The 13,687-nt window shown below is 39.3% G+C and overlaps 1 protein-coding gene across 2 annotated transcripts in view; it reads left to right on the plus strand.

Moving 5' to 3' along the window:
• Positions 1 to 13,687, plus strand: part of LOC133571999 (filamin-C-like) — a 129,870-nt gene that overhangs the window by 77,239 nt on the left and 38,944 nt on the right. For both annotated transcript variants that reach the window (XM_061924580.1, XM_061924581.2), the window contains 5 exons: positions 2,712 to 2,874; positions 2,945 to 3,273; positions 3,336 to 3,459; positions 8,498 to 8,654; positions 10,782 to 10,971. In XM_061924580.1, the coding sequence (XP_061780564.1) occupies positions 2,712 to 2,874; positions 2,945 to 3,273; positions 3,336 to 3,459; positions 8,498 to 8,654; positions 10,782 to 10,971 (963 nt within the window). The remainder of the gene's footprint in view (positions 1 to 2,711; positions 2,875 to 2,944; positions 3,274 to 3,335; positions 3,460 to 8,497; positions 8,655 to 10,781; positions 10,972 to 13,687) is intronic.

The raw sequence follows: 13,687 nt of genomic DNA on the forward strand, positions 1-13,687 counted from the left end.
CGCTTTTAAGTCAGTAACCCTCGCTTCAATGGCAGCAAACAAAGTAGTTTTCTTACAAGTATAATAACAAGCTAAATATGCTACATTGTAGGAAGCTATGCTACACTGTAGGAGGCTAGGCTAACCGCTAACCGCAAGCTAGTGCTCTTAAATGTACACAAAAGGTGGGCACACATCGATACAACAATCGACAGTAATAACACCAAATAAATGATCAGTATCAGGTCGATGTTTTTTATTTGAAAAAAAATCTAATTTCGTTTGTTAGCGCAATGTAGCATTCTTGCTAGCGGCTAATATCCCGCCAGAGTGCAAAGCCGCGTTTAAGTCAGTAACCCTCGCTTCAATGGCAGCAAACAAAGTAGTTTTCTTACAAGTATCGTAAAAAGCTAAATATGCTACATTGTCGGAGGTTAGGCTAACCGCTAACCGCAAGCTAGAGCTCTTAAATGTACACAAAAGGTGGGCGCATCGATACGACTATCGACAGTAGTTAACACCAATTAAATGATCAGTTTTAGGTTGATATTTATAACAAATCTTAATTAGTTTGTTATTGTTTACAAACTCAGGATTTAAATCCGAGCCAATAGTAGGAAACGATTTGAATATTTAATTGATATGTTTACACCGCCATCTTGTGTTTTTGTCCGATAATGCTAGTGATAAAAAATGTCGTATCAGCAGTGCGATGACCAATTCTGCCCCTTTAACTACTTGCTATTTTTAGACTGATTTTTAGGGGTAATATAAATGATATAAACGTGACTGACAATAGCGTTTGACACTATCTTTAAATCGCGATAACACATGTAGATGTCACGTTCTTAGCGACAAGCGAAAGAACGCAATGTAGCATTCTTGCTCGCGGCTAATATCCCGCCAGAGGTGCAAAGCCGCTTTTAAGTCAGTAACCCTCGCTTCAATGGCAGCAAACAAAGTAGTTTTCTTACAAGTATCATAACAAGCTAAATATGCTACATTGTAGGAGGCTATGCTAACCGCTAACCGCAAGCTAGAGCTCTTAAATGTACACAAAAGGTGGGCACACATCGATACAACTATCGACAGTAGTAACACCAAATAAATGATCAGTATCAGGTCGATATTTTTTATTTAAAAAAAATCTTATTTTGTTTGTTAGCGCAATGTAGCATTCTTGCTAGCGGCTAATATCCCGCCAGAGGTGCAAAGCCGCTTTTAAGTCAGTAACCCTCGCTTCAATGGCAGCAAACAAAGTAGTTTTCTTACAAGTATCATAACAAGCTAAATATGCTACATTGTAGGAAGCTATGCTAACCGCTAACCGCAAGCTAGAGCTCTTAAATGTACACAAAAGGTGGGCACACATCGATACAACTATCGACAGTAGTAACACCAAATAAATGATCAGTATTAGGTCGATGTTTTTTATTTAAAAAAAAATCGTATTTCGTTTGTTGGGGCAATGTAGCATTCTTGCTAGCGGCTAATATCCCGCCAGAGTGCAAAGCCGCGTTTAAGTCAGTAACCCTCGCTTCAATGGCAGCAAACAAAGTAGTTTTCTTACAAGTATCATAACAAGCTAAATATGCTACACTGTAGGAGGCTAGGCTAACCACTAACCTTTTAAATGTACACAAAAGGTGGGCACACATCGATACAACCATCGACAGTAGTAACACCAATTAAATGATCAGTATTAGGTCAATATTTATAACAAATCTTAATTAGTTTGTTATTGTTTACAAACTCAGGATTTAAATCCGAGCCAATAGTAGGAAACGGTTTGAATATTTAATTGATATGTTTACACCGCCATCTTGTGTTTTTGTCCGATAATGCTAGTGATAAAAAATGTCGTATCAGCAGTGCGATGACCAATTCTGCCCCTTTAACTACTTTCTATTTTTAGACTGATTTTTAGGGGTAATATAAATGATATAAACGTGACTGACAATAGCGTTTGACGCTATCTTTAAATCGCGATAACGCATGTAGATGTCACGTTCTTAGCGACAAGCGAAAGAACGCAATGTAGCATTCTTGCTCGCGGCTAATATCCGCCAGAGGCGCAAAGCCGCGTTTAAGTCAGTAACCCTCGCTTCAATGGCAGCAAACAAAGTAGTTTTCTTACAAGTACCATAACAAGTTAAATATGCTACATTGTAGGAGGCTAGGCTAACCGCTAACCACAAGCTAGAGCTCTTAAATGTACACAAAAGGTGGGTGCACATCGATACGACTATCGTCAGTAATAACACCAAATACATGATCAGTATCAGGTCGATGGTTTTTATTTAAAAAAAAATCGTATTTCGTTTGTTAGCGCAATGTAGCATTCTTGCTAGCGGCACAAATACTCAGTGGCCTAGTGGTTAGAGTGTCCGCCCTGAGATCGGTAGGTTGTGAGTTGAAACCCCGGCCGAGTCATGCCAAAGACTATAAAAATGGGACCCATTACCTCCCTTCTTGGCACTCAGCATCAAGGGTTGGAATTGGGGGTTAAATCACCAAAAATGATTCCCGGGCGCGGCACCGGTGCTGCCCACTGCTCCCCTCCCTTCCCAAGGGGTAATCAAGGGGAAGGGTCAAATGCAGAGGACACATTTCACCACACCTAGTGTGTGTGTGACAATCATTGGTACTTTAACTTTAACTAATATCCCGCCAGAGTGCGTTTATATAGAGCACATATCGCTCGTCCCCAGTAATCATGTGTTTGTGTGCAGGCATGCATCTGATTGAGGTGCGGTACGACGACGTGCCCGTACCCAAGAGTCCCTTCAGAGTGTCGGTGATGGAAGGATGTGATCCAACCCGAGTCAGGGCCTTCGGACCGGGTCTAGAGGGAGGGATAACCAACAAGCCTAACTGTTTCACCGTGGAAACCCGGTAGATATAACAGTTGACAATAATCAATGGCGTCTTGGTCGACTAAAGGAATCGTTTGGTTTGTCAACAGGGGAGCCGGCACCGGAGGTTTAGGGCTGACCATCGAGGGCGCATCCGAGGCCCAAATATCCTGCAAAGACAACAAAGACGGAAGCTGCAGCGTGGAATACGTGCCGTTCACGGCCGGAGAATACGACGTCAACATCAACTACGGCGGGCACCCCATCCCCGGCAGTCCCTTCAAGGTGCCGGTGCGGGACCCGGTGGACCCCAGCAAGGTGAAGTGCTCCGGGCCCGGTTTGGGTTCCGGAGTGAGAGCGCACATCCCCCAAACCTTCACAGTGGACTGCACTCAGGCCGGACAGGCGCCGCTGGACGTGAAACTCTACGGGCCGACAGGTAAATCCAAGACGGCTGGGAAAATAAACAGATCTTAGACCTCTAACGTTTGACTCCCCAAGGCACCATGGAGCCGGTGGGAGTGAAAAACAATGGCGACGGAACCCACACGGTTCACTACACACCCGCCCAGGACGGACCTTACACTGTGGCAGTCAAGTACGCAGAACAGGAGGTCCCCCGTAGGTATGCATTCATCCAAACCTGTATGGGTCACATTTCACCTTTGCTTTGTCTGTGTTGTCCAACGTCCAATTTAGACCACTTAAGCCCTAGTGGGAACAAGCCTATTCTATTTTTTTTTGCAAATAATCATTACATTTCACCACTGTGTTACATGGCCTTTCCTTTTAACAACACTCAGTAAACGTTTGGGAACTGAGGAGACACATTTTTTAAGCTTCTCAGGTGGGATTCTTTCCCATTCTTGCTTGATGTACAGCTTAAGTTGTTCAACAGTCCGGGGGTCTCTGTTGTGGTATTTTAGGCTTCATAATCGGCCACACATTTTCAATGGGAGACAGGTCTGGACTGCAGGCGGGCCAGTTTAGTACCCGCACTCTTTTACTATGAAGCCACACTGTTGTAACACGTGGCTTGGCATTGTCTTGCTGAAATAAGCAGGGGCGTCCATGATGGCAACATATGTGGCTCCAAAACCTGTATGTACCTTTCAGCATTAATGGTGCCTTCACAGATGTGTAAGTTACCCAGGCCTTGGGCACTAATACACCCCCATACCATCACAGATGCTGGCTTTTACACTTTGCGCCTATAACAGTCCGGATGGTTCTTTTCCTCTTTGGTCCGTAGGACACGACGTCCACAGTTTCCAAAAACAATTTGAAATGTGGACTCGTCAGACCGTAGAACACTTTTCCACTTTGCATCAGTCCATCTTAGATGAGCTCGGGCCCAGCGAAGCCGGCGGCGTTTCTGGGTGTTGTTGATAAATGGCTTTCACTTTGCTTAGTAGAGTTTTAACTTGCACTTACAGATGTAGCGACACACTGTAGTTACTGACAGTGGTTTTCTGAAGTGTTCCTCAGCCCATGTGGTGATATCCTTTACACACTGATGTCACTTTTTGACGCAGTACCGCCTGGCATTGCCGCTTACGTGCAGTGATTTCTCCAGATTTTCTGAACCATTTGGTGATATTACGGACCGTAGATGGTGAAATGCCTAAATTCCTTGCAACAGCTGGTTGATAAATGTTGTTCCTAAACAATTTGTTGACAAAGTGGTGACCCTCGCCCCATCATTGTTTGTGAATTTCATGGAAGCTGCTTTTATACCCAATCATGGCACCCACCTGTTCCCAATTAGCCTGTTCACCTGTGGGATGTTCCAAATAAGTGTTTGATGAGCATTCCTCAACGTTTGGTGGACAACACGAGACAAAGAAGGAGTGGCGTAAAATATGTCTTTCTGTGGCAGCGTTGAAAGAAAGTTATACATGTAAACAAACTACGGTGAGTTCAAGGACCGGCAAAATTAGTAGGACAAAACGGCGCTCGCCAAATTCTCTCATCAGAGAATCATGTTTAATATAAACAGTGGGATTTCTAACAAATAGGAAGGTTTGTGTCATGTTTGTCCTCCTACAGAAACCATATTAAAACAAAAATATATTTTTTCCCTTCGTCTTTTTCTATTTTCATACATTTTTGAAAAAGCTCCAGGGAGCCACTAAAGAGCCGCAGGTTGCAGACCCCCGCATTAACCGTTTGACATTTGCATTGCATCAATAATAATAATAATAATAATAGATTTTATTTGTAAAAAGCACTTTACATTGAGTAAACAACCTCAAAGTGCTACAGTGTATTAAAAAAATAAAAAATAAAAAGATAATAAAAAAAATAATAAAAAAAAATAAATAAAAACTAGAACAGCCAAATAGCTAGAACTAGTATGCATACATCTAAAAAAAGGCTTTTTTAAAAAGAAGGGTTTTTAAGCCTTTTTTAAAAGCATCAACAGTCTGTGGTGCCCTCAGGTGGTCAGGGAGAGCGTTCCACAGACTGGGAGCGGCGGTCTCCTATTGTTCGTAGCTTTGTCTTCGGAGGGCTAATCAAGCTTCGAAAACTTTTAACACACATCCATAGTTTCCGCACGGCCCTGGCAATGGAGCGGGTGCCATTATCCGTGTGCAGGGGGACAACTGACTTTGTTCTATTTTTGTATTCGACTTTAATGCACACTTGTTAAAAAGTGCCATTTCAATGCTGACGATGTGCGTTTATTAGAAACGACAAGGCTATCGCGAGCAATAAAATGTTTTATTACCTTCCCTAAAACACATTGCGGTAATGAAGTCGGTTTTATCCGATCACTCAATCAAACTAATCAATAATTAATAAAATAATCCATAGCTGCAAAGCCCCTAGACCAGTTTTTTTTACAACCTTTTATGAGGCAAGGCACATTTTTTTCTATAAAAAAAACCCCCAGAGGCACACCACCAGCAGAAAAGGTTTAAAAAAATGAAACTCCACCATGTCGTCGTGTCTTATTTTGAGTTTGTTTGTGTCTTCCTGTGTGTGGTGCTTTAGTTCCTGTCTTGCGCTGTTATTTTGGTGGAACTTCCTGTTTTGTTGGTGTTTTCCTGTCGCAGTTTCACGTCTTCCTTTGAGCGCTATTCCCCCGCACCTGCCTTGTGTTAGCAAGCAAGGCTATTTACTAGAGATGTCCGATAATACCGGACTGCCGATATTATCGGCCGATAAATGCTTTAAAATGTAATATCGGAAATTATCGGTATCGGTTTCAAAAAGTAAAATGTATGACTTTTTAACGGACGTAGGGAGAAGTACAGAGCGCCAATAACCCTTAAAGGCACTGCCTTTGCGTGCCGGCCCAATCACATAATATCTACGGCTTTTCACACACACGAGTGAATGCAAGCCATACTTGGTCAACAGCCATACAGGTCACACTGCGGGTGGCCGTATAAACAACTTTAACACTGTTACAAATATGCGCCACACTGTGAACCCACACCAAACAAGAATGACAAACACATTTCGGGAGAACATCCGCACCGTAACACAACATAAACACAACAGAACAAATACCCAGAATCCCTTGCAGCACTAACTCTTCCGGGACGCTACAATATACACCCCCCGCTACCCCTATACTCCGCCACCCCAACCCCACCCACCTCAACCTCCTCATGCTCTCTCAGGGAGAGCATGTCCCAAATTCCAAGCTGCTGTTTTGAGGCATGTTAAAAAAAATAATGCACTTTGTGACTTCAATAATAAATATGGCAGTGCCACGTTGGAATTTTCTTTTTCATAACTTGAGTTGATTTATTTTGGAAAACCTTGTTACATTGTTTAATGCATCCAGCAACAACAAAATTAGGCATAATAATGTGTTAATTCCACGACTGTATATATCGGTATCGGTAATTAAGAGTTGGGCTATATCGGCAAAAAAGCCATTATCGGACATCTCTACTATTTACCTTGTTGCTATCCTTATCTGTGTGGACATTGTTGATTGTCATGTCATGTACGGATGTACTTTGTGGACGCCGTTAAGTTTTTGCTGTCGTCCAGCATTTTGTTCCTGTTTACTTTGTAGCCAGTTCAGTTCTACTTTCGTCGTGCACAGCCATCGCCTTTTCCCTTTCCCTTTCCCTTTTTGGTTAATTTTTTGTTTAAGCATTACATACCTTTTTACCTGCACCCTGCCTCCCGCTGTGGTCACGACAAAACCATCCTCGTCTCACCCGACGCATTCCGACTTTTCCAAAGCACTGCCACCTACTGACACGGAGTGTTACGTGGTTACCCTGCCGAGCTCTACACAGCACACACACACTAAGCAACGGCACATTATTATCAAAGATGTGCGATAATGGCTTTTTTTTGCCAATATCCGATATTCCGATATTGTCCAATTACCGATTCCGATATCAACCGATACCGATATATACAGTCGTGGAATTAACACATTATTATGCCTAATTTTGTTGTGTGATGCCCCGCTGGATGCATTAAACCAGTGGTCCCCAACCACCGGGCCGTGGACCGGTACCGATTGGTACCGGGCCGCACAAGGAAAAAAAAAATTTTTTTTATTAAATCAACATAAAAACACAATATATACACTATATATACACTATATATCAATGTATATCAATACAGTCTGCAGGGATACAGTCCGTAAGCACACATGATTGTATTTCTTTATAAAAAACAAAACAAAAAATTAAATTAAAAAAAAAATCACCCCCCCCCCCCCACCCCCCGGTCCGCGGGACACATTTTCAAGCGTTGACCGGTCCGTAGCTACACAAAGGTTGGGGACCACTGCATTAAACAATGTCACAAAGTTTTCCAATATAACAAGGTGTATATTGTAGCGTCCCGGAAGAGTTAGTGCTGCAAGGGGTTCTGGGTATTTGTTCTGTTGTGTTTATGTTGTGTTACGGTGCGGATGTTCTCCCGAAATGTGTTTGTCATTCTTGTTTGGTGTGGGTTCACAGTGTGGCGCACATTTGTAACAGTGTTAAAGTTGTTTATACGGCCACCCTCAGTGTGACCTATATGGCTGTTGACCAAATATGCCTTGCATTCACTTGTGTGTGTGAAAAGCTGTAGATATTATGTGATTGGGCCGGCACGTAAAGGCAGTGCCTTTAAGGTTTATTGGCGCTCCGTACTTCTCCCTACGTCCGTGTACACAGCGGCGTTTTAAAAAAGTCATACATTTTACTTTTTGAAACCGATACCGATAATTTCCGATATTACGTTTTAAAGCATTTATCGGCCATCTCTAATTATTATAATTATTGATTTGCAAAAAAAAACAAAAAATTGGGACCAATTAGGTGACCACAGTGGTTGAAAAACACTGCCCTAGACTTCAAAAGGGTTCCTTCTGCCAAAAGTGGAACAAGCAAGTGAGAGAGATAATGTCCCTTCCTCATGTTTGCTGCTAAAAAGGCTCCGGGGACGCGGTTAAGACATCATTGAAAAATACATTCGGCGTACTCTGGGACCTTTGAGATAGTGGAATAATAGAATATGCGGAGCTTGTTAAGCAGATGTGTCCTCGCATTTTTTGGGGCCCGGTCTCCGTTCTTTTTATACACCTTGAACCATTCATCATCAGCACCAGCTTGTGGTCTATTATCTGCCAGCCAGAAGTGTTCTGTGTATTCATCCTCCCCCCCCTTCCCCCGTATTATCTCTGCCATCAACAGTCCTTTCAAGGTAATGTCTCAGCCCGGGCACGACGCCAGCAAAGTCCGTGCCAGCGGCCCCGGTCTGGACAGCAAAGGCGTGTCGGCGAGCCTCCCTGTTGAGTTCACCATCGACGCCCGCGACGCCGGAGAGGGACTGCTGACCGTGCAGATTCTGGTCAGTCCCACGTCGAAACGAGCTAGGGGCCCGTTTTTACGAAACGTGGACTGGTGTTGTCCTTATACCGATATTTGGTAGCACTTTAGTATGGGGAACATGTTTTTTGTTGTTGTTCTTTTCATTTTTTTTTTTATTGACATCCAGCATCAGACATTCCTATCCATTACATCATATATCTGTTTTCTGCCCTAAATGTCAAAATATTTTTTGTTTATATCCCAAGAAAGAAACAGCAAAAAAAAACAAAGTAGCATCTACAAATACATCAATTAAATAAACAAAAAAAGAAATAATAATACATTAATAATAATAATCATCAGAAATAAAATAAAACATATATAAACAGATACATATATATATAAATAAAAAATAAAAAATAAAAATATATATATATACACAATATATATATATATATATATATATATATATACATCAACATACACTTACATACATATATATATATATATATATATATATATATATATATATATATACATATATATATATATATATATACATCAACATACACTTACATACATATATATATATATATATATATATATATATATATATGTATGTAAGTGTATGTTGATGTATATGTATATATATATATATATATATATATATATATATATATGTATATATATATATTGTGTATGTGTATATATATATATATTTTTTTTTTGATGTATATATATATATATATATATATATATATATATATATATATATATATATATATATATATATATATATATACATATATATACATACACAGTATATATGTATGTAAGTGTATGTTGATGTATATATATTTAATTACCGACACCGATATCAACCGATACCAATATCAACCCATATATACAGTCATGGAATTAACACATTATTATGCCTAATTTGGACAACCAGGTATGGTGAAGATAAGGTACTTTTAAAAAAATAATTCATTAAATAAAATAAGATAAATAAATGAAAAACATTTTCTTGAATAAAAAAGAAAGTAAAACAGTACAAAAACAGTTACATAGAAACTAGTAATTAATGAAAATGAGCAAAATTAACTGTTAAAGGTTAGTACTAATAGTGGACCAGCAGCACGCACAATCATGTGTGCTTACGGACTGTATCCCTTGCAGACTGTATTGATATATATTGATATATAATGTAGGAACCAGAATATTAATAACAGAAAGAAACAACCCTTTTGTGTGAATGAGTGTAAATGTATATATATATATATATATATTAGAGATGTAATATCGGAAATTATCGGTATCGTTTTTTAATAATCGGTATCGTTTTCTTTTAATTTACTTTTTTGTATTAAATCAACATAAAAAACACAAGATACACTTACAATTAGTGCACCAACCCAAAAAACCTCCCTCCCCCATTTACACTCATTCACACAAAAGGGTTGTTTCTTTCTGTTATTAATATTGTGGTTCCTACATTATATATCAATATATATCAATACAGTCTGCAAGGGATACAGTCCGTAAGCACACATGATTGTGGTCCACTAATAGTACTAACCTTTAACAGTTAATTTTACACATTTTCATAAACTACTAGTTTCTATGTAACTGTTTTTATATTGTTTTACTTTCTTTTTTATTCAAGAAAATGTTTTTCATTTATTTATCTTATTTTATTTTATTAATTTTTTTTTTAAAAGTACCTTATCTTCACCATACCTGGTTGTCCAAATTAGGCATAATAATGTGTTAATTCCACGACTGTATATATCGGTTGATATTGGTATCGGTTGATATCGATATCGGTAATTAAATATATATACATCAACATACACTTATATATATATATATACTGTGTATATATATATATATATATATATATATATATATATATATATATATATATATATATATACATCAACATACACTTACATACATATATATACTGTGTGTATACAAAGGTTCCTAATTAGTCTGCTGACATATGCAGTAACATATTGTGTCAATTATCATTCTATTTTTTTGTCAACATTATGAGGGACAAACTGTAAAAAAACACTATTTCATTGACTGTTTGGATCTTCGTAAACCAGGCCCTTAGTAGTTGAACGCGAAATGCGAAAATAAGCCGTCTATGTACTGACAGGACCCGGAGGGCAAGCCGAAGAACGCCAGCATCCAGGACAACCGGGACGGAACCTACACCGTGTCCTACGTGCCGGACTCCATCGGCCCGTACACCATCACCATCAAGTACGGAGGGGATGAGATTCCTTACTCCCCTTACCGCATCCAGTCCCTCCCCACGGGAGACGCCAGCAAGTGTCGACTCACAGGTGAGCGTATTGATCGGGTCGTAAACCAGACGACCACGACGTATCCCACCGGGGCGTCCGGCAATACTTTTACGACAGACCGGCCTCCTCTGCTAGTGGATATTTGTTTTTTTGGTCTATTTCTTTTCCCGGAGTCGTAAATTTCGTTAAAAAAATAAATAAAAAAAGTAGCCCTGACGCTGGTTCTCAGGAGGATGTGCTCCATAAAAGTTGTTCATCCTAACAATAAAAAGGTCAGCTTAGATGAAACTGACTTTAAAATGGCGTTGAATCCAACCCTCCATTCCTTCCAATTTTAGACCAGTTGAGTACTGTGATCATGATCTAAATAACTAGGAGTAGCGTATTTTCTGGAACATAGGGCGCACCGGATTATAAGGCGCACTGCCGATGAATGGTCTATTTTTGATCTTTTTTCATATATAAAGCGCACCGGATTATAAAGCGCACTGCCGATGAATGGTCTATTTTCCATCTTTTTTCATATATAAGGCGCACCGGATTATAAGGCGCACTGCCGATGAGTGGTCTATTTTCGATCTTTTTTCATATATAAAGCGCACCGGATTATAAAGCGCACCAGATTACAAGGCGCACTGCCAATGAATGGTCTATTTTCCATCTTTTTTCATATATAAAGCGCACCGGATTATAAAGCGCACCAGATTATAAGGCGCACTGCCGATGAGTGGTCTATTTTCGATCTTTTTTCATATATAAAGCGCACCGGATTATAAAGCGCACCAGATTACAAGGCGCACTGCCGATGAATGGTCTATGTTCAATCTTTTTTCATATATAAGGCGCACCGGATTATAAAGCGCACTGCCGATGAATGGTCTATTTTTGATCTTTTTTCATATATGAGGCACACTGCCGATGAATGGTCTATGTTCGATCTTTTTTCATATATAAAGAGCACTGGATTATAAAGCGCACTGCCGACGAATGGGCTATTTTTGATCTTTTTTCATATATAAAGCGCACCGGATTATAAGGCGAACTGCCGATGAATGGTCTATTTTTGATCTTTTTTCATATATAAGGTGCACCGGATTATAAGGCGCACTGCCGATGAATGGTCTATTTTTTTTATCTTTTTTCATACATATAGCGCACCGGATTATAAGGCACTGCCGATGAATGGTCTATTTTTGATCTTTTTTCATACATATAGCGCACCGGATTATAAAGAGTACCGGATTATAAAGCACACTGCCGATGAATGGTCTATTTTTTATCTTTTTTCATATATAAGGCGCACTGCCGATGAATGGTCTATTTTCGATTTTTTTCATATATAAAGCGCACAGGATTATAAGGCGCACTGTCGATGAACGGTCTATTTTTGATCTTTTTTCACATATAAAGCGCACTGGATTATAAGGCGCACTGCCGATGAATGGTCCATCTTAATTCTTTTTCATATATAAAGCGCACCGGATTATAAGGCGCACTGCCGATGAATGGTCTATTTTCGATTTTTTTCATATATAAAGCGCACCGGATTATAAGGCGCACTGTCGATGAACGGTCTATTTTTGATCTTTTTTCACATATAAGGCGCACCGGATTATAGGACGCACTGCCGATGAATGGTCCATCTTAATTTTTTTTCATATATAAAGCGCACCGGATTATAAGGCGTACTGCCGATGAATGGTCTATTTTTGATCTTTTTTCATATATAAGGTGCACCGGATTATAAGGCGCACTGCCGATGAATGGTCTATTTTTTAAATCTTTTTTCATACATATAGCGCACCGGATTATAAGGCACACTGCCAATGAATGGTCTATTTTTTATCTTTTTTCATATATAAGGCGCACCGGTCTATAAGGCGCACTGCTGAAGAATGGTCTATTTTCGATCTTTTTTCATATATAAGGAGCACCAGATCATAAGGCGCATTAAAGGAGTCATATTATTATTATTATTATTATTTTCTAAATGTAAAAGACTTCTTGTGGTCTACATCAGTGGTCCCCAACCACCGATTGGTACCGGGCCGCACAAGAAATAGAAAAAAATAAATAAAAATCTAAAAATTATTATTATTATTATTTTTTTATTAAATCAACACAAAAAACACAATATATACATTTTATATCAATATAGATCAATACAGTCTGCAGGGATATAGTCCGTAAGCACACATGATTGTATTTCTTTATGAAAAAAAAAAAAAAAAAATTGATTTTAAGCGCGCCTTATAGTCTGGAAAATACGGTAAGTAATAACTTTACACTACTTTATATTAGAAATGGCAACAGCGGAGGATGAATGTCCCATAACAAGAAGATAGAGGAAAAGAAGAAGCTTATCGACTACGGTGTCAGCACAGATTACAAAGGCGGACTCGTGCAAATTTTCAGGATTTATGCAGATCCCAAATACAGATCAGCAGGTACCAGAAGGTAAAAAAAAGTTGCGTTTGCATAATATTGTGAAACAAAACGCCAGATAATATGTCTTACCTTATACACACACCGTAATAATACTCCTATGTTGAAGCACATCAAGCTTACCAAAATCGTACTAAACCATTTTGATAGATTTTTGAGCGCCGTGTGTAATGTTTTATATATTCAATGGAACATATAAAACGTTGTTGTCGTTTACTTGAGTCATATCGCCGTCATAGTGCAGTCTACACGTATCTCTTATGTTTGACTGCCATCTACTGATCACACTTATCATTACACCATGTACCAA

Source organism: Nerophis lumbriciformis, linkage group LG29 (assembly GCF_033978685.3).
Source record: "Nerophis lumbriciformis linkage group LG29, RoL_Nlum_v2.1, whole genome shotgun sequence".
Classification (NCBI taxonomy): Eukaryota; Metazoa; Chordata; class Actinopteri; order Syngnathiformes; family Syngnathidae; genus Nerophis; species Nerophis lumbriciformis.